Genomic DNA, 20,948 nt, shown 5'->3' on the forward strand with positions numbered 1-20,948 from the left:
CTCCCTGCCCCATATAATCCCATTTGCTTGTGCTCCTAAATTGTTCATGCACATTTGAAAACCCCACAGGAAATAGTCAGGTCAGACAAAGGAAACAGGCACAGAGAGGTGAATTGAGTTACCCAAGGACACACAGCAGGCCAATGGTAGAGCTGGGAATACAGCTTTACCTCAATATAATGCTGTCCTTGGGAGCCAAAAAAATCTTACCACGTTAGCGGTGACACCATGTTATACTGAACTTGCTTTGATCCACTGGAGTGTGCAGCCCCGCCCCCTCGGAGCACTGCTTTACCGTGCTATATCCAAATTTGTGTTATATCGGGTGGCGTTATGTCAAGGTAGCAGTGTACTTGTCCACTGCACAGCACTGAAGTTGTGAGTTATAAACACTAGCGGCATTAAAAAAACAACTTTCTGTTAAATTGAACAATAAATATAATGGGAACACTTCCAATGTTCGTAGGTTTGCATCAGCTTTTTTTTTTTTTTTTTTTTTTTAAATAGAACATTAATTTAGGCCTAAATGTGACTTGACAGGCTGTCTAACTGCTTCTCTTTGGAGTGTGTTAAATAACATTTATAGTTCCTAAGAACAGGGAGGATTTTTTAATATGCTCTGTTCAATTGACACTCTTTGGGTCCAATTTTCAAAAATCTTGGCCTGAGATAGTCATATTTGCCACACGTGCATTCATGAGCCTAGATCTGGTGGAAAATGGTATCTCTGTGGACAAAAACCAGCTGTGTGTGCAAACATGTTTTGTATGTACAATTGTCCCCACACATCTTGTAGGCAAAAATGAGATACTAATTTTTGAAAATATGGCTTTTTGGTCTGTTCCTGTTTTTCTCTTCTAAGCTTTCTTTTCCCTGGTAATTTTTGTTTTCAAGGTCAGTGGGGTAAACTCATCAGTCACTGTGAAGTTACACTACCTTTTCAATATCAGCATGACTTCCCAAACTTCTATAACATTAAAGCCTAGGAAATGGATCACAGTATGAATTGGCAGTCGGAGAAATCATCCACTGCAATGAATTACAGTTGACAGACATTGCACCACTTGAAAAGTGACACACAAAACAAGAGCGAGGGCTTTTATTTCTTAAGGAATCCCTTCAGGAACTTTGATGAGACAAACCTAAGGGAAGCAGATGAAAGAATATTAAAGAACTTTCCCCAGCAGGAAAGATGTGTAATCATAGGATGGAAAGACATTCAATTGGCTCACTTCATAATACCTTGAAAAAAAACAGCAGAGCACAGACCTGGTCAGGTTAGTATTTCACATCAGCTGTATTGGAGCATGTTTGTGGCTAGCTCAAGAGCATCCCTCTTGTGCCTCAGGGCTCCAATCATTATCTTTTTGGGGCCACAATGTTGCGATTTGCCTCCCCCCTCTGGGCTGTTAGGTTGCAGACTCCTGCAACTCATTCAGAATGGAGAGAGGTAAATAGGGGTGTTGCCCAGGGATCTGTACTGGGACCTGTGCTGTTCAGCGTAATCTGGAGAAAGTGGGAAAGAGACAGGTGGCAAAATTTTCAGATTATACACAATTACTCAAGGGCAAAGCAGACTGAAGAGGGATCTCACAAAACTGGGTGACTGGGCAACAAAATGGCAGATGAAAGTCATATTGATAAATGCAAAGTAATGCACATTGGAAAACATAATCCCAACAAAATCAGAGGGTCTCAGTTAGCTGTTATAAATCAAGAAAGAGATCTTGGAATCACTCAGGGCTGCCCAGAGGATGCAGGGGGCCTGGGGTCCTCAGCAGCATGGGGCGCCCGCTTCGGTGGTAATTTGGTTGCGGGAGGTCCCTCTGCTCCGGGACCCGCCGCCGAAGTGCCCCAAAAACCCGTGGCGGGGGGCCCCCTGTGGTAATCTAGCCGTCCAGTCCCAGACCTGGACTTTAGTGTCCACCAGTCTGGTCCTGTCCCAAACCTGGACTTTTGCGTCCAAAGTTTGGGGGCTTACCTGAAACTCCCCCAAGCTCACTACCAGGGCTTTTGGGATATTCTCGCTGCCACCAGATCAGGAATAATCGTATGGGGCCTGATCCCCCTTTCCTCCCTCTGGTGTCCCAACCCTCCCTTGGTGGGACACCCAGATTCCCAATCCCTTGGATGCTAAAAGCAGGGACAATAACCCTTCCCCCTCTCTCAGGCTTGCCTCCGCGGCTAACCTGTGTGACCCAAGAACCAGCTTTTCTGCTTCCTCAGGACAATGGAGATGCAAAATACCCACAGCTGGGCTTGCCACCCCCTTGCTCCAGGAACGAGGGAAAAACTTGTAACCACCAGAGACAGAGAGAATTCTTCGTCTCTTTCCCCGTAGTCTGCTCTTCCCTGGACCCAAATAGGAAAATAGCCCCAGCCTGGCTTTTCCTTTGCCTCCCTAGGAAAGAACTTTCAACAGGTTTAACAAGAAAACTTTATAGAAAAAAGAAAGAAAATATAAAACAATCATCTGCATTAAGAAACTCAATACAGGCTCTTGCTTATAGAAAATATAAAGAAACAGTCTGATTTAAAAGATAGCCCAATTAAACCAGCACACAAATTAACATACAGGTAAATTACACCCCAAAGACCATCATAGCTGAATTACTTTGCGGTTCCTGGACTTACAGATGTTTAGAAGAAGTATTAGGAGAGAATTAGAAGAAGACTTGTTTCTCATAGCTAGAAAACAACAAAGACCCCGAGTATACAAATTCCGCCCCTGACTTTAAACATCCAGTTCTCTGATTGTCTCTGCAGGTGTTCGGTTACCCTTTTCAGGTAAAGAAACTTACCCTTACCTACCTATCCCTTTATGACACGCCCCCAAATCCCATCAGTAAGAACTTTCACTGGAGTGATTTCTACCTAAAACTTTAAACTAAACAGAGGAAACAACACTGCACATAGAATAAAAGCATGCAAAGTACAAGACTTCAACATTGTCAGGGAAAGTTTTAACCAGTGTATTCTGGGAAACTCTACGGGAGGTGCACAGCTACTTTGTTAGAAGCTCCTGAAATGTGTCGGATTTCGAATGAAATCTTGGAGAGCTAGACTCCCCGAAGTAGTTTCGTTGTGTGCCTTGGCGTATAAAGCCACGTTAGCGCAGCATGGTAAGTTGTAGCTGGAACCGCCGTCCCACGTATTGGCGTAGCTTTTTCCAGGGCGTACACAATGGCATAGCATTCCTTTTCACTGACTGACCAGTGACTTTCCCTCTGAGATGTTCTTGCTGAGGAACACGACAGGATGGAAGTTCTGATCCGGTCCTTCCTGCATAAGAACTGCTTCTATACCACGCTCAGATGCATCGGTGGTACTAGGAATGGTTTGTCAAAGTCTGGGGCCTTAGCACAGGGTCAGACGTGAGCGTCGCCTTTCAGTTGGTAAAGCTCCTGACACTCATCAGTCATTTAACTGTAGTTGGCTGGGGCTTTTTGGTCAGGTCGGTCAGTGGATGCAGCGATTTGGCTGTAGTGTGGTACAAATCGCCTGTATACCCGGCCAAGCCTAAGAAAGATTGGACCTGTTTCTTTGACTTTGGGACAGGCCCTTTGGATAGCCTCCACCTTGGCCTGTAGGGGGTTTATGGTCTCGACCCACCTGATGTCCCAGGTACGTCACTCTGTTTTGGCCTATTTGACACTTTTGGCCTAACAGTTAGTCCTGCCTGCCTGATATGGTCAAAGACCTTTTCCAGGTGTTCTAGGTGTGCGGGCCAGGAGTCAGAAAAAATGGCCACATCATCGAGGTAGGCAACTGCATATTCTCCCAGTCCTGCTAGTAGCCATCTACCAGTCTCTGAAAGGTGGCGGGTGCATTGCGCAGCCCGAAAGGAAGTACATTAAATTCATATTACCCCTGCAGGGTGACGAATGCTGACCTTTCCTTGGCAGGTTCATCAGTGGTACTTGCCAGTGACCCCTTGGTTAAGTCTATGGTAGAGATAAACTGGGCACGTCCAACTTTTCCAATAGCTCATCGGTGCGTGGCATTGGATAGTTGTCTGGACGAGTCACTGCATTAGCTTACGGTAGTCCACACAAAAGCGTATTTCCCCATCTGGTTTGGGTACCAGAACTACTGGAGATGCCCATGCACTGGTAGATGAGCGGATTATACCCCCTTGTAGCATATTCTGGATTTCCCGCTGTGTAGCACGCCTGTGCGTGAGGGGACACCCGTAGGGTGGTGTTTCTAATTGGGTGAGCATTACCTGTGTCGATGGAGTGGTATGCCCGTTCAGTCAGTCCTGGAGTGGCTGAGAAAATGGTGCGAAGTTGGTGCACAGCTCCTGGATTTGTTGCCTGCAGACGTTCCAGGGTGGTTGAGAGGTTCACCTCTTCCACGCCGCCGTCCTTTCCGCCTGCATAGTAGACGCCATCAGGCCACTCTGCGTCCTCTGCTCCCTGGACTGTAAACTGACAAACCTGTAAGTCTCTGGAATAAAAGGGCTTGAGAGATTAACATGGTACACTTTGGGTTTTAGTGAGGAATCGGGAAATGCTATGAGATAGTTAACAGCCCCAGGCGCTCTTGGACTGTGAATGGCCCTCCCGGATGTTTCCATCTTATGGACCTGTTGCGCCTTTAAGACCATAACCCGGTCTCCTGTCTTGAAGGAACGGTCTCTGGTATGTTTATCGTACCAGGCCTTTTGCTCCCCTGAGTATCCTGTAGGTTTCTCTAGCGAGGCGTAGAGAATGGCGGAGGGTGTTTTGTAAGTTGCTCACAAAATCCAGAATGTTGTCCCTGGCGAAGGTGTAAATCCCTCCCATTGGTGCTTCACCAACTGTAATGGCCCCTTAACCTCATGGCCATACACAAGTTCAAAGGGTGAGAACCCTAAACTGGGATGCGGTACAGCCCTGTAAGCAAAGAGCAACTGCTGCAATACCGCTGAAGACCCAGCACTTCAGCGGCGGGTCCTGGGGGGGAAGGATCCCCCGCCACGGGTCTTCGGGGCACTTCGGCTGTGGGTCCCGGAGCATAAGGACCCCCCACTGCCAAATTAAAGACCCGGAGCGGAAGAAGCTGTGGGGGCCCAGGCCCCGTGAGTGTTTTCCGGGGCCCCCATAGCAAGTGAAAGACGCTGCTGGAGGGGCCCTGAAAAAAACTCGCGTGGGGGCCCCTGCTGGGCCTGGGGCAAATTGCCCCACTTGTCTCCCACCCTGGTTGGCCCTGGAGTCACTGTGGATAGTTCCCCGAAAACATCCATTGAATATGCACCATCGGTCAAAAAAGCTAACAATGTTCGGAACTCTTAGGGAAGGGACAGGGGCCCTCGCCTCTGACTGCCAGGTTCTGGGAATGGGACAGGGGATGAATCACTTGATGATTGCCCTGTTCTGTTCCTTTCCTTTGAAGCATCTGGCATTGGCCACTGTCAGAAGAGAGGCTACTGGACTATTGTTCTGACTCAATATGGCCATTCTTCTGTTTAGCATCAGTCCTGTTCTCCCAGGGGCAATGACAGGTTTAACCAGTGACCTGCCAACCCCCATCAAGCAAAGTATTCTTTATTCAGAACAAAAGCATTTCAGATAAAACATATCTTAAAGCAATAAACAGCTTATACCAGAGGGGGGCAAACTACGGCCTGCAGGCTACAGCTGGCCCGCATGACCGTCCTGCCTGGCCCCTGGGCTCCCAGCCGAGGAAGCTAACCCCAGCCACTCTCCCACTGTCTTTCCTAACCCGCAGCCTCACCTCGCTGCACTGCCAGCGCTCTGGTCCACCACTCCTGCCGGGCAGCGTGGCTGGTTGCCGTGAGGCTGAGAGCTCCTGCTGCTCTGAGCAGCATGGTAAGGGGGAGGGGAGTTGGATAAAGGGCAAGAGAGGTCTTCTTCAAGCCTGCAGTTTCCACCTTGGCCCATATGTGGCCCTAGTCTCTGTTTGCCAGAAGCTGGGAATGACCCTCCCTGTCCAGGAGCTCAGGGGCCGGGCAGAACAGTTTGCCCATCCCTGAGTTAAAGCAACAAAAGACAATTAATATGACACTCAGAAGGAGACAGTAATGGTCTAATAATCAGTGCTTAAACCAGAGAACTGGGAGTTAAATTATTGGCATTCTAGTCTCAGCTCTTTCACATTGAGTATGTTGACACTGCAGCTGGGAGCTTCCCAGCCCAGCTAGACAGAGGCAAGCTAGCGGGACTTGAGCTAGCATGCTAAAAATAGCTCTGTGGGTGCTGCGTGCAGCAGCCACACGGCTATTTTTAGCATGCTAGGGTGAGCCTCACAAGTTCACGTCTGTCTGTCTACCTAGGGTGGCCAAGTGTAGACATACCCTCTGTGACCTCTGGCAAGTCCCTTCACCTCCTTGTGCCTCAGTTTCACCACCTGTTAAATCAAGATAGCAACACTTACTCCCCTGTAGTAAAGTGTTTAGAGATCCGCAGCTGAAGGGCACAACGTGAGTGTCAAGTATTTGGCCTGGTCTACGTGGGTGGGGGGGGGGGAATCGATCTAAAATACGCAACTTCAGCTACAAGAATAGCGTAGCTGAAGTCGACATATCTTAGATTGACTTACTTCACATCCTTGCGGCACGAGATCGACAGCCACCGCTCCCCTGTCGACTCCGCTTCCACCTCTCGGCCTGATGGAGTCCCGGAGTCAACGGGGAGTGCATTCGGGGATCGATGTATCATGTCTACCTGCTGATCTGGCGGGTAGTGTAGACCTGCCCTTAGCATTGACACGGTGTGGATGAGCCAGAGGACACTGGGAGAGATTGGCATATGTCTGCAATGTTGATGCGTTCCATGGAACATGGTCATTCTGACTGTGAAATGACAAGAAGAGACAAAGTTCATAATCACAATAAGATTCTGTGTGAGATAACTAATCCCAGTTAATTATCCACGGAAGCATTACAAAAGGCGGCTTTGTAGCATATGGTGGAGAAAGAACATCTGATACTGACATAGTTTTTGCTAACTACAGGGGAAAACAGTGAATGTAGAATAAATGAATGAGTAGAAGAAACATGACAGTGCTGACTGAAGGATCATCTTTACTTTGCTTTTTGTGGTTGTAGTTTCATCTTTAATAGCTGGGGATTCTGTCGGGTCTAATCTGGTTCAAAATGTAGGAGTTGTACCATCAGTCATTACTGTTTGTAAAAACGTCTGCCCTATGAAGTTGTTTCGACAAGTTCATTTTTAAAATAAATACCAATTGAAACATTCAAGACAAACACAAATCTGCAATCCAAATGTTGGAGCACTCTGCTAATGCAGGAGATCCCAGAGATGAAACTGATCTCTGACTGAAGAAGAAATCTTGAAAATGGCTAATTTCATTCTCCAGGCTGAATCAAGTGCAAAGTATAAACACACACAAATAGCAAGCAAGCAAACAAACCCCCCTTAGATTGTTACAATTATTTCGGTTTCTAATAGCCTAAGGCATTTGGTATGCATAAGGGACATGGTGGGAAAAGAGCTTTAACTTTAAGTGCCTGGAGTCGTTCTACTGAATTCAGTGCGAGTACTAACATACTTCAAGTTAAGTGTGTCCATAAGTGTTTCCTGAATCAGAGCCACTGGCTCTCGGTGTTTCCAAAACTTGCAATTTAATCGCTGGTCTCGTGGTCTTTGATGTACTTTTAAGCCCCAGCTCCAGGAGACAGGATAATTGAAAATCTCAGCTTTCATTTTTTAAAAAAGTAGTAAGTTTCTAGCCCTGGGGCTTGCAGAAAAAGTTTGAAAATGTGACACTTAAAAACAATTACCACCCAAATTTCCTTTAATCTCATGGTTTTTAAGCTAATCGTATGATGTTTTGGGACCTGTCTTGCGATTTTTAAACAACTGGGGTTGGTAATACGCTATTCTTTCCTGGAATTGTATGGGAAAGTGCCTGTGCTTTACACTGCAGGTCCCTCATCTGCTGGAGACAGCAGCAGCATTGTATACAATGCCTCCTCCTCACCAAAGCAAATTCCAGAGCCTTCTTGCAGATCAAGGGCCACCTGGTTTGTTCTCTGGCTAGGTCATTAGGACAGTCTGGCTGGCTGTTCAGTCTATGTCTGTCACTGGCTTTTGGCGACCACATGACTGTGGATTTTTTGCAGGTAAAAGTACATTAGAATCTTTGTCCTAATAATACATCCATACCAAAAAAGCCATTGAAACCAAACCAGTGCTGACGGAGGCAATTGCTGAGTTGGGCTACAAATAGGCTTGTTTCTAATCTTGTCCTGCCACTTAATATGGAGCAGCTGACAAAGACGACAGGAATTGAAAATGACAATCCAGTGCTCTTTGGCCTTCCTCAGCTCCTGTTTGTCGTTGCCGTATAATAGAGTTGGCATAACTAAAGTTCTGTAGATCTGCAGCTTTGTGATAACCTTCATAACATTTCCACGGAGGGCACTGAAAGGCCCAGACCATGGCAGGCCTGTTGCTATACAAGGATCCACAGCTTTTTAACATTGTCCAGCACTCTCTATGATGTTTCCAGGGTTTTGTCAGTTGCCCCCTGGTTAATATTGAGCTGGGTGTAATCTAGAGTTAAATGCCTGGACAGGACCCAAAAAAAAAAAAAAGTCCTCTCCACTTTCTGGCCAGAGAGGACATGGTAACAAGTCTGAGGAAAACACTGTTAAACAAAACATGTTGGCCAAAAGTGCTCCCTTATCTATGCTAGAGAAATTTAGCAAGATTTTCCCACCACTGCTAACACCGGTTTAGTTTCACCATTGGCAACATTATGAGCTCTAATAGATGGGCTAACGGTATTTTAACCTGCATTTCCATTGGGGCTGCTCCGAGTAGGGTTAGTGGACTTAGGGCTTGGCTACACTCAAAACTCTGGACCGCTCCCGCGGCAGCGCTTTCAAGTGTGAGTGTGGTCGCGGACCCAGCGCTGGGAGAGAGCTCTCCCAGTGCTGCAGGTACTCCACCTCCCCATGGGGATTAGCTTACAGCACTGTTTACACTGGCGCTTTACAGCACTGTAACTTGCTGTGCTCAGGGAGGTGTTTTCTTCACACCCCTGAGCGAGAAAGTTGCAGCGCTGCAAAGCACCAGTGTAGCCAAGGCCTTAGTGTTTATAAAGCCAGCAGAGTACAGGCACCAGGGCTTCCAGTGTTACCACCACCACTGGTAGCAACGTTGGGAAATTTTTGCAAGGCTACAAGCAGGGCCGGCACTTCCATTTAGGCGACATAGGCGGTCACCTAGGGCACCAGGATTTGGGAGAGCGGCAATTTGCCGGGGGGGGGGGGGGTCCTTCCGTGCTCTGGGTCATCGGCAATTCTGCGGCGGGTCCTTCACTTGCTCCAGGACCCGCCGCCGAAGTGCCCCGAAGACCGGGAGTGCGGAAGGACCGCCCCCCGCTGCAGAATTGCCATCAACGACCAGGAATGCAGAAGGACCCCTGCCTAGGGCGCCAAAAACCCTGGCGCTGTTCCTGGCTACAAGCAAGGGCTGCTTTGCAAGCAGTGAGGTGACCCCTCAAAGCTGAACAAACTGGCCACAAACTCCCAGGAAAACACTTATCTGGCTACACTCAAAACTCCAAAGCGCTGTCGTGGGAGCGCTTTGAAGTACAAGTGTGGTCGTGGCGCCAGCCCTGGGAGAGAGCTCTCCCAGCGCTGCACGTACTCCACCTCCCCATGGGGATTAGCTTGCAGAGCGCAGCTCCCAACGCTGGGGCACTGTTTACACTGGCGCTTTGCAGCGGTGTAACTTGCTGCGCTCAGGGGGGTGTTTTTTCACACCCCTGAGCGAGAAAGTTGCATCGCTGTAAAGTGCCAGTGTAGCCAAGGCCTTTAACAAGCCTCTGGAAAGGAAGACCCTAACCCTTCTGGCTGCTCAGCACCATTTCACTTGTTTCTATGGTTCATATGGTGGTTGTCGCTTTCTCTCGCCAGCAAAGAGAAACTGCCTCATACTAAATGAACTTGCTGTGGGGCTCTGAAGGAGAGGATTTTTTTTTTCTTCTGCCTAGCTTCTTTTCTTTGCCTTAAATGATGACTCCTATGGTGGTGTTAGTGACCCAACCAAGCCATGCAGTGAAAGCAAACCCCAACTACAGAAATGCTTGCAACCACCACTAGAAAAAACAAGCATGTCTCTGTTTGCTGATGGTGCATTATCCAGGCTCCTCTCCCAAATACAATTCATTACAAACTATGGGACTCAGCCTACAACCACCTTTACCTCCAGCCCACAGCAGTGAGCTGCACTCTGGCTTGTCCCAGGTGCTGATCCTTACATTAAAGCCTTATTGGAAAAGCTTATCTCAAAATCCAATAGTGGGTGAAGTGCTGCCTGCCAAAATGGCTCAAACTGGATAAATGGACTGCAAAGATCATCATCCCACAGGAGGGGGTTTATGGGCGACAGGTAAACTGACAAGAAAGCACCATCAGGAAAGCCAGGATTAAGTAAAAGGTAACTTCCATTTGTCAGCTAGACTTAACAAAAGATACATCCTTATCTCCAAGGGGCAAACGTATACACAGATCCCAAGCATGCTGGGGGGAAAGAAGATAAAGACTCAGTGCCAGGCTGTGGGAAGTGTCTTTTCTTTCTGTCTTCTGAGTTTCTTTTTTCAATGTAAAAACTGCTTAGAGCTGAAGTTTTTATGATAATGACAAGAGATTCCAAGGTTTGAGAGAGAGGGTACACATGTATTTGCATACTCATGTCCTCATGCAGGTGTGCATATAAATATATGGCTCTTCTGCCACTCAATGAATCTTATTTTAAATCCCAAAGGAGCACAGGAAAGTGCAAGGACCAGAGTAGGGGCTGCCAAAGACCTTATATGCCTCTCTGACTGGGAGACCTTCTGAATATGAAATGTACTATAGTGCATGGGTTTAATCTATGACAGGCTAGATTCCCCACACAGCCTGCTGTCACTTATAATGGATAGGAGAGTGGAGAGACACAGTAAGGAGTTATGAAGGGATGTTTACTGCACTGTTAAGGGGACAAGGGAAAGAAAAAAAGTCAGCATATAATGGACAAGCTGGATAAAGAAGTGAGAATCGGAAAGTCTGAACCAATTATAGTGATTTCTGCTTTGACATGGCAGGGGGAATCGATCCTACAGTTCCCAGGACTCCCTTTATAAGGTATGATTCCCTACTGGTCAATAGCCAGATTTGTAACAGCTGCAACCTTTGAGGAAGGTGAACACTGAAACTGGGATTTTTCCCAGGTTACTCAGTGCTCATGAAAAGGCATCAAACTTTTGCTGCTGACAATAATTGCAGGACTTGGGGGTTTAAATTATACACAACAAAATTAATGACTAACAGTGACAGCCAGGAGCTTGGTGTTTCCAAATCCAACAGAAGCTGCAGTTATCTGATGAAGTTTCAGAGTTGGTATCTGAGGACTCAGTATTGGAAATATAATGGTTGGCACAGACTGCCTCATTCCAAAAGTGGCACGAAGAGAGGAAAGAAAAGGGGCCTGTGGCTTTCTTTGCCTTTATGACGTATAAAGAGGACCTGAAAGGTTATTCGCGCACACACTTGGTTTTTTTTAACCTTAGAAATACTCAGAATATCGAGCAAGTTTTGCTGGAGGTCTTTTTTGGAGGCTCCAGAGACAGTGTGAAATTTTCAGAAACTCTCAGCATTGGCCTAACTCTGCTCCCTTTTCTGTCAATGGAAGTTTTACCATTAACGTCAACGAGAGCAGAGCTGGGCCAACCAGAATGTCTTCGAAAATCCCACACTACGTACTCTCTCCAGCCTAGTCTATACCCAGATTTTACATCAGCATAAACATTTCAGGTGGGATGTGATTTTTTAAATTGATCTATTTATACCAGTGTGGATGCAGTTTTATTGGTATAAAGCTGCTCATAATATACAGCTTACTGTACCTGTGTCAGCACCTCTGTACAGGCATACCAGTTTACACTCCAGGGATCGTACCATTGTAACTATAATTAGTGAAGATGGCACAACTTGTGTGTCAACAAGCCCTGACCTTTTAAGGGACAGGGTGTTTGAATCTCTTACAAATGAGGTTTTTTTTTTTCCAATTGTTAGTTCAGCTGTGATTAAAAAAACAAGTGAAAAGAAAGCCTTTAAACAGGCTGAATAAAAATCATGTCCTCTCTCGTTAATCAGGTTTCACGTCCATGATGTGTGATGTCATAAATCTGCCAGTTTTCCAATTGTCCACAGAGTCTTCCAGGAAAAACAGAAAACGGGGTAGGACAGAATCTGAATTCCTAATTTAAAAAGAACAGTTGAGCTCCTCCCCCACCCCTTTAAAACAAAACAAAAAAACACATTAGATCTTCTGTATATGCCACAAAGAAGAAAAAAGGCAGAAATTCATTTTCTGCCCCTTTGCAGGTCTCCTTTAAGAGTCCACTATAAAAGTCAATTTCTGACAAGAAGATCACATTTTGCTGTCCTGATGCTTTGTCTGAACACTATCTCCTTTTGAATTTAACATCTCTAGCCTTAGTACAGTTTCACTCTATTCTCATTTATCTGTATCTGACTGTAATGACAGAACCGTCTTGTTTATCCATGTGAGTTCTGAGAGATTTAGTTTTTAAATCTGGGTTGTGTGCGCTTTAATTGGAACTGCTGGGGCAAAACATCACGTTATGGTTCCTGAACTGGGGTTCACCTTGCAGCAGCGCATGCTATAGAAATGGTTTTTCCGCTGCATCTTCTGTCAGGCTGAGGCAGCAAGGCCATAGATAAACTTGTGCCTCTAGGGAAACATGGGGTCTGTCTGGATTTCGACTTGCAGCTGAATGCGAGAACCAACCTTGGCCTCTGAACTCTGTCATTACATTCCACCAGAGGGGGAGAGCTACAAAAGCAAATCTTCAGCTGGTGCAAATTGCTGAATAGTTCAGCTGACTTCCTGCTTCTCTGTCCTAAAGACCCTCCACAGGGAACCTGTCCCTCAAGTGTGTCCATCTACAGACTCAACAAATGCACCTCTCAGCCATCGCCAGGGTACATGAGAGAACCAAATACTATTGCAGCCATAGGAGGATTAATGGATTACATCCAACACCTTGACTTGCCCTGTGCAGCACTAAATCCTTTCTTAATCCTCTGAGAATTGTTTAGATGTTGATGGAATCAGATTTGAGACCTGGTGTAAGGGGAACAATTGTATTAACAAGCTGCACCTAATTATTCAGGGCCTGAATTTAGCTCTGCAATTTGTATTTTGTTTTCTTGTTAATTTCTGAGAGGTGGATTAATAAAATGTCACTTCTCATTTCCAGAACATCACTCTCCTTTGATGCACCAGTTTTCTGGTTCTGGAAAGCCATCGGTGCGTTATATGTCTTTATCTATGATCGTTTTCATAAATCAATAAAACGTAACTGAAAATTAAGAGAAAAATTGTCCTCAAATAGCTTGCATCTGAATACAAAGGATGGACTGCTAAACTGCTGAAAGAGTTTCATATAAAACAGTGTGAAAGTGCTAACACAGAGGGAAATATTTACCAAGTCAGTCTGATACAAATGGGCTCAAGGGACTTTGCTCTTGCAAAACCTTATGCCTGTGCTTAATGTTAGCACCTCCATGAGGACGAGTCTGCAGGACTTTAGAGAGAGATTATTTCAACTGTTTGAAATTTCAAAGAGATACAGGCCAATATTTTCAAAAGCAATTAGTTATTTTGGATGCCTGACAACTTAAAAAGGAGCCTGATTTGCATAGTGCAGGTGCTCAGCAGTTTCTGAAAATCAGTCCCCTTTAAGGTGTCAGGCTGGACACCCAAAAAGGGGGCACCCAAAATCACACGCCACTTTCTAAAATCATAGACATATGGATAAGCAAATCCTAAACTTCCTGGATATAGAGCCTTCAACTCAATATGCAACTCAAGCTTCCCCTGACCATGCTTAAGCAGATCTGAGATGTAGGACTGGGGCCCTAGAGTTCTTTTATAGATCCCTGGCAGGCTATTATAGCCTCTTGACAGAAGTCAGCACAGCAGGCATTTCTTGACAGAAGAAGAGGTAATGCACATTGTTGCTTTGGAGTAAAAATCCTTATTTCCTATATATACACAGGTAAACTAAACTATCAAGGCATTCCAATATGGCACAGATAATTTAAGCTTAAGATAATGTAAGTAATATTATTTTCTGCAATATCTTACATCTTTGACCTTAAGGTTAACTGACCATCTACAAGCATACTATAAGGTAATTAAGACATGAAAGTGAATTAGCATCCACAAGCTAATATGGTTGCATGGATTAACATCTAACAAGATATAAGTGAACACATACAAATGCAATTATGAGTTGCCTCTAATTCTCAAACAACACAGGTTTGCATTTCAAAGCTCTAAGTCTGTCTAACATGGCTTTGCTAGCTGTTTATAAGGAATGGCCCTAATTACCATTTATATATTTTTCTAATGTCTTTAAAAGTTGAATTTGGGTCATTGAGCCTGCTAGTTGCTTACCCCTATCCGCTCAGTGTCACAGGCAGCAAATTACATTGAACCTTCTGGAAACCTTACCCTGGCCTCTGTCACGGTGGGGTGTTGGGTGTTACTGCAGTAGTCTAGATTTGGGGGATATTGACGTAATTCAAAGACTTTAAACCATTTTTTTTACTATCTCCACTAATTCTAGTCACTGAGATTGTGTCTAACTTGAATTTAGAGACAGGGCTGAATTAATCTGCCAGTGCACAAATTTGAGGGGAGTTTGAACTCTGAAATTGGATTTGAATTTTGGTGGCTTTCTCTGGAACAAAGTAATGCAAAAACTCTGCAGCTGCTTGTGGGATACCTGCAGGTGAAGTCTCCCAGGCATGCTGTCACACACGAGGGCTTCTCAAACTTCCTTGGTTTGTAATTAAAAAAACATTTAAAAAAATCAGATGACCCATCGTATCACACTGTCCTTTGCTGGGGCAAAGGATTGCGGGATTTTGGTCATGGCAAGAAACAAGAGGTGTGTTTTAGGTGGTGGGGCTTGTGGATGCCAATGGAGGATGGTTGGGGGAGTAAGCCTAGCCTGGGGTGTTTGAGAGAGGGTGCTGGCTGCTTAGATGACGTGGAGATGGAGAATTAATGGTTCTGGGATAAAGGGGCTGTCTGACTGCTGGAACTGGGGAGAGTTGTTGGTTGCTATGTGGAGGATTACTGGCATGTGGGTTGGGAACTTGTGCCAGAGCTCAGCTAGAGCCAATCTATACATTATGACATAAGGTGACAATGGAAGCTAGGAAATCTTAAGCTCTGGTACAGAGACAAACAATGTCTCTTGGAAAATGCTTCCAGCTCTCCACTTGTGTAAAGCAGAGGTTAGCTGAAAACTCCTACTTCCCAAGAAGTCACAGAGCGTACTTACTTGCAAAACTTTCTACTGACGTAAACCTCCTTTTACTCAGAGTGCAGCGTCTTTAGCCAGCAACACTATGTTTAATAGCTGCTCCCTAAGTACAACTGACTTAGACCTTCCAGACTTTTCTGTCTCTGAATTGCTGGCTCCATTACACCTATAATAAAGAAACCCAACCCACAGGTATGCCGGTGAGCTATCGCAGAAAGTATTAAACTTGCATCCATGAGTTATGATCTGACATTTAGTAACAATAGCTCACATAAAAGCTGAAGTTTTACAACAGCCCACATGAGATACCTCTTGCATAAAAGAGAAGATAGAAACAAGGTAACTGATGCTTACACAGAACTGTTTATCCTAGGATAACAGCCAACTACAAACAATTTGTTATTTGCAGCTTGAAACAAATTTAAAATACTCTTCTAGTGATGCAAGCATATGCACTGCATCTACACCAAGCATCTATTTAAAACATGGTAATGGAGTTTTAGAAAGAAGTGTTGTAATCAGGGTGATCTCAATGGGCTTTAATATAATTGGGATTCAAGATTATAACACATGGCCTTAATGTATATAAGAGTGGAGTTCATATGCTGGGTATCAGATCAAGAAATTCATTTAAAAAGATGTGGCAAAAAAGCCATTACCTATTAATAATTGGAAAATGATAGTGAAGAACTGATGGAAATGTATGTAGAATCCATGGGAACCACGGCATTGTGGCATCTGGGATTATTTCAGTGTTAGGATGAGTGGAAAACAGATTGTAATGATGCTACACATACAATGCTGCGCTACAAAAGTCCACAACTCCTTCAAGTATGTCCTTTGGGGCTCTCTCTCCCTTTTTTTTAAATACCAAATCTTCAGCTAAAACTAATTAATTGGAAGGTTAAAGATCAAATTTCTGATTAAACATTTGTCAGTGTAAGAGCACAAACCCACGTAACGGAAGCCTAATTGAGCTGACCTTCAGCTATCATTAGCACTGTACCCAGACCAGACTTGCTTCACTCAACGTGGCTATTTTTATAACACACAGAAAAGTAAATTTGTTGAGTCTAGGTTCACATGACTGTGATTGGCAAACAATGGTCTTTCTAGGTGGACCTTTTTCAAACTTATTTTTAGTATATATCATCATTTATTTTATTTAATGCTGCGTAGCCAAAATATATAAATTTTTTAGGTTTAAAAGGTTAAGAAAACTTCAGAGCAATTGAAAAATCTTCATGAAAAAGAGAGGCTCCAAAATCAGAAGGGATTAATGAATGTATGGAAAATTCTCTGAAGAGGACAAGTGCTACATTTTGATGTTATTTATCTGCACACGACCAAAGTTAAGGTGAAAGTTCAGTAAAACAGAGGTGAGAGCACTTACAGGAATGAGAACTGTTGCCATATCCATTAAAGGAGCTTTATAAAATTCTTGCTGGCTCCCAGTAATTTCTTTTTGGCATACAAGTAAAACAACATCTATCCTCATGGTAAAAGACAGGTGAGTAGATTTTGTACTTGGTCTAGGAAATTTTCATGCCATTTATGCAAAGCTGAATTAAAGAACACAGTGCTTCCATCTGATGAATGTTTTAACCTTTGCTATAGTGACTGAAAATTATTTTAGTGTGTCTAGTTGATTTTACCCCTCGTACTCATACTTCTACAAAAGGGTAATGTGAGGCTATTCCCTTCGGGATTCACTACCGGATGCATGGACAGGTGCCAGTCAAACCTCTCTCCCCTTGGGAAGCCCCAATGCTGCTCAAGGGCACGGTAGCGGAACCCATTAGGTGAAGGAAATGTCCCCAGAAAAGAGGATGAGCCACACTACTGGGATCACATCCATCTTGAAAAGGCGCAGTTCAACTCAGAGTGGAGCTCCGGATAGAATTGGAGTTGACCTTTGTCTTGCAGTTGGAGTTCTATAGACCCCGCTGAGAGAAAACATGGAGACCCCTTCCTTCTTTGTTTTGCCTCGGTGTACATGTCGAAGGTCTGTGCTCGATGGTCACTTGTCCTGGTGGGGAAGGACCCAGGTGTTCGGCAGTGGCTCAGATGTCCAAGTAGCCCTATTTAGGGGTGGCCTGCTTACCCCAATTTGGGGAAGGCCATAGAAAAGGTGGCTAAAAAGCTCCCTTCCAATTTCTTCATCTTACTTCACGTGTCTGGAACAATAAGCTGCTAACCCTGAACACAAAAGTGTCTGTTTATCATTTTGTCTCCTAAGTACCCTCCTTTACTGCTGTGAAACTCCAAGCAGGAGCGGAGACTGAACAGCTTCCACCTTTGCTATCTCAGAAAAATCCTTGAAGTCACTTGCGACCAACGGATCACTAACAAAAAGATCCTTGAGAGAACTGGCCTGCAGGCTACACTGGATGCTCCCAGGCTTCGCTGGCAAGGATACACGGAGCATATGCCTCAAGATCCTCTGACAAAGGCTGTGCTTTATGGCTATCTCAAGAACTGCCCGCAATGCAGGGGAAGGACAAAACTCCGATATAAGGTCAAGCAAAGTCTCAGGAAATTCAGCATCTCTACTGACAACTGGGAGAATTCTGCCCACAATTGGTCAGTCTGGAGAAGCTGGGTGAAGGCTGGTGCAGGTATCAAGGAGAGCCATCAGAGAGCCCAGGCTGAGGCCTGCAGGTGAGCCAGGAAGCAGGGTGCGCTCCAACCTCCATCTGGCAAGTGGACCTGTGTCGTAGCTTCCTACTTAGATTTGAACCTTAGCGTTCATAAACTGAGAAGCTAGCATGAAACCTTCTAAGCTTTTCCTACTTAGATCTGATCTCGCTGCCACCAGCCAGGAATTTCCAGGGCCTGACTCCCTCTCTGGTCTCCCAAAACCTTCTCTGGGGGACCCCAAGACTCAGAAGCCCTGAGTCTCACACCAAAGGGAAAACAACCTCCTCCCCTTGTCTCCTCTTTATCTCATCCCCAGCTCCCCCTCCCTGGGTTATCCTGGGCGATACTGTACTTAAACTCCTTGAATGCAAAACAGAGAGGGCAATTTACCTTCCCCCCTCCTTCTTCCCCTGAGGCTATGCAGTCAAACCTAGTCAAGCTAACACAAAGAGATTTTCCCCCTCCCTTCGTTCCTTAGCCTTAACCAGAGAAAAACCTCAAACAGGTTTTAAAAAGAAAGCTTTATATAAAAAAGAAAGAAAAAGACATAAACATATAAACTCTGCATCAAGATGACATATACAGGGCTATTGCTTATAAGAAAATATGAATAAACAGTCTGATTCAAAAAGATAACCAATTTGAAACATTCCAGCAAGGTACACACATGTAAATACAAAATACAATATAAACCTATTGCTTTTCCTTTTGTACTCACACCTTGGTAACAGAAGGGTAGAAAGAAGCTTGGAGATAGAAAGAAAACCTCTTCTCTCATAGCCGAGAGAAAACAAACAGACAGAGCAAAAACAAACACCCCCAGAAGTTCCCTCCCTCACTTTGAAAAATCCGGTTTCCTGATTGGTCCTCTGGTCAGGTGTTTGGTTCCCTTTGTTAACCCTTTACAGGTAAAAGAAACATTAACCCTTAGCTATCTATTTATGACAACCTGTAGCCACCGTGGGAAGGTCTGCTGCTTGCGCATTGGGCTCATCTCACACTACCGTCAAACACCATTGATTGACTGACTTTGTCGTGTTTCCTTTCATCCGTCAAGATGTTGGATGGCCATACGTATAAAAGGGCAAAAAACCATGTCATTTTTCTTCTTTCAGACAGACATTCTATGGATGGAACATGTGTCCAGCCTTTCTGTGCTCTGGTTAATCACAGCAGTAATAGGCCCCAATCCTATGAGTTGCTATGTTCCCATTTCTCCAGTAGAAGCCACGATTTCAGGCTGTGCAGCACAAGCGTATAGAAAAACCGGTTTATTCCTCTATTATAAATATTTATCATTTGCATGACAGTAGTGCCTCTCTAACAAGTTCAGGGCCTCATTGTGCTATATACTGTTTGTTTAAAAAAAACCAGCTGCAGTCCGTGCCTTAAAGTGTTTAAACTTTAAATAGGCACAGATAGGTGATGTGACTTGCCCAAAGTCACACAGGAGGCTAGTGGCAGGTCTCCTGAGTCCCAGTCCAATGCCCTATCTACTGGACCATACTGCCTCTATGTTCCTGATTCTGCACCACTGATGCCAATGTTAATTTATCTGTTGACTTCAACAGAAGTATGCACAGTTTTTTTCACAGTGCACTGTGGGTCTTTTGGGGTCCTATTTTGTGAGAGGGTGTGCTGTGAACGCCTACTGACTTTAGTATGAGTTAAGGCTGCTCAGCACCTCCCATAGGATTGGAACCCAGGTGAAACAAAGCAGATTTTATGCACATACTTTATGTAGCCTATATTTTCATTCATTTTATTCTTAATTATCTTCAGTAATGGAAAAGATTTCTAGAGTTTGAGTTAAATTTAAACAAAATGAAGTAACAATAATGCAACAAGAATTAAGCTCTTCTGTTCTTAATTAGTGAAGGAACAAATTACCAGATCCTAATCAGTGGCACAGTAAGGGAGTTCTTACTGAGCTGCTGATGGTTGGAGACTTGTTATTATAAGGGCAGATTCTGAAATGTTTTGAGATCTTCAGTTAAAAAAGTGCTATCAAAGTATGGCTATTGCATTAAATAGGCGTGAACTGATCTGAAAATTTCTACTTTGGGGGTGGGGGGGGGAATTCCGTGCCACTGTGCATGTGCAGAATTTATGTGCCCCATAGATTTCTTTGCTTCCCCACAGAAAAATGACTCTCTCACTGGGAAGCAAAGGGAAGCCACAATAGCTGTCATGTGACCCTCCCCAGCAATATGCTTTGGATGCCCAGAGCAGCTGTCAGAGAGGTAAATCATTGTGGGACAGGGGGGCAGGACTGGGGAAGACCTGACTGGTGGCACCTATCCTGCCCTGGGCTAAGCTGCTAGTCCTGGGTGGACTGGGGAGGATGGGACTTTATCTTCTCCTGCACAGCATCCGGGGCTGGTCAGATGCACCCCTAGATTTCTCCCCCAGCTGCAGGAAGCTCTGCAAACTCCCTCTCCCCTCCGCCCATTGCTCCTTAGCTGCAAGGGGAGGGATCCCTGTACAGGGAACTACTCCCCCATCTGTCCAATGCCCATGCATCTAGACCCCCTCATACACAGATCCTCCTACAGAGCCTCGTCCCCCATGCACTTAGGACTCTCCCTCAATGAGCCCCATTCCCTCTGCACCTGGACCCCCAATGAACCCCCCCATAGCCAGACCCCTGCCAAGCTTTATCTCTCCATACCCAGATATCCCCTCCGCTGAGCCTCAACCACTTTCAGGTGGATCCCTCTGCAGAGTCCCATTATCGTTACACCCAGAACCCCGCAACAAGCCCCTGCATATCCAGATCTCCCCCACTAAGCTGCCTGCCCCCAGATTGCCCCACACAGAACCCTCTCACCCCACACCTGGATCCCCCCACAGTAAACCCCTCTACACTTGGATCCTGCCTTGCTGAGCCTGCCTGCCCACAGCTGGTGCATGTTTCAGGGCCCTGGGGTGTTTCTAGGGGAGGCCTGGCCCTTGTGCTGTGTCAGGGTTGGGTGCTGAGTCTG

At 45.2% G+C, this 20,948-nt stretch overlaps 1 protein-coding gene across 1 annotated transcript in view; it reads right to left on the reverse strand.

Moving 5' to 3' along the window:
* Positions 1-233: 233 nt before the first annotated feature.
* The window catches only part of SUSD1 (sushi domain containing 1), a 115,148-nt gene continuing 94,433 nt past the window's right edge, over positions 234-20,948 (reverse strand). Inside the window, exons 23-24 of the mRNA XM_032763563.2 lie at positions 6,544-6,792; positions 234-392 (exon numbers count right to left, since the gene is read on the reverse strand). Of these exons, the coding sequence (XP_032619454.1) occupies positions 332-392; positions 6,544-6,792 (310 nt within the window). The 3' untranslated portion in view covers positions 234-331. The remainder of the gene's footprint in view (positions 393-6,543; positions 6,793-20,948) is intronic.

This window comes from Chelonoidis abingdonii, chromosome 6 (assembly GCF_003597395.2).
Source record: "Chelonoidis abingdonii isolate Lonesome George chromosome 6, CheloAbing_2.0, whole genome shotgun sequence".
In the NCBI taxonomy this organism is placed as follows: Eukaryota; Metazoa; Chordata; order Testudines; family Testudinidae; genus Chelonoidis; species Chelonoidis abingdonii.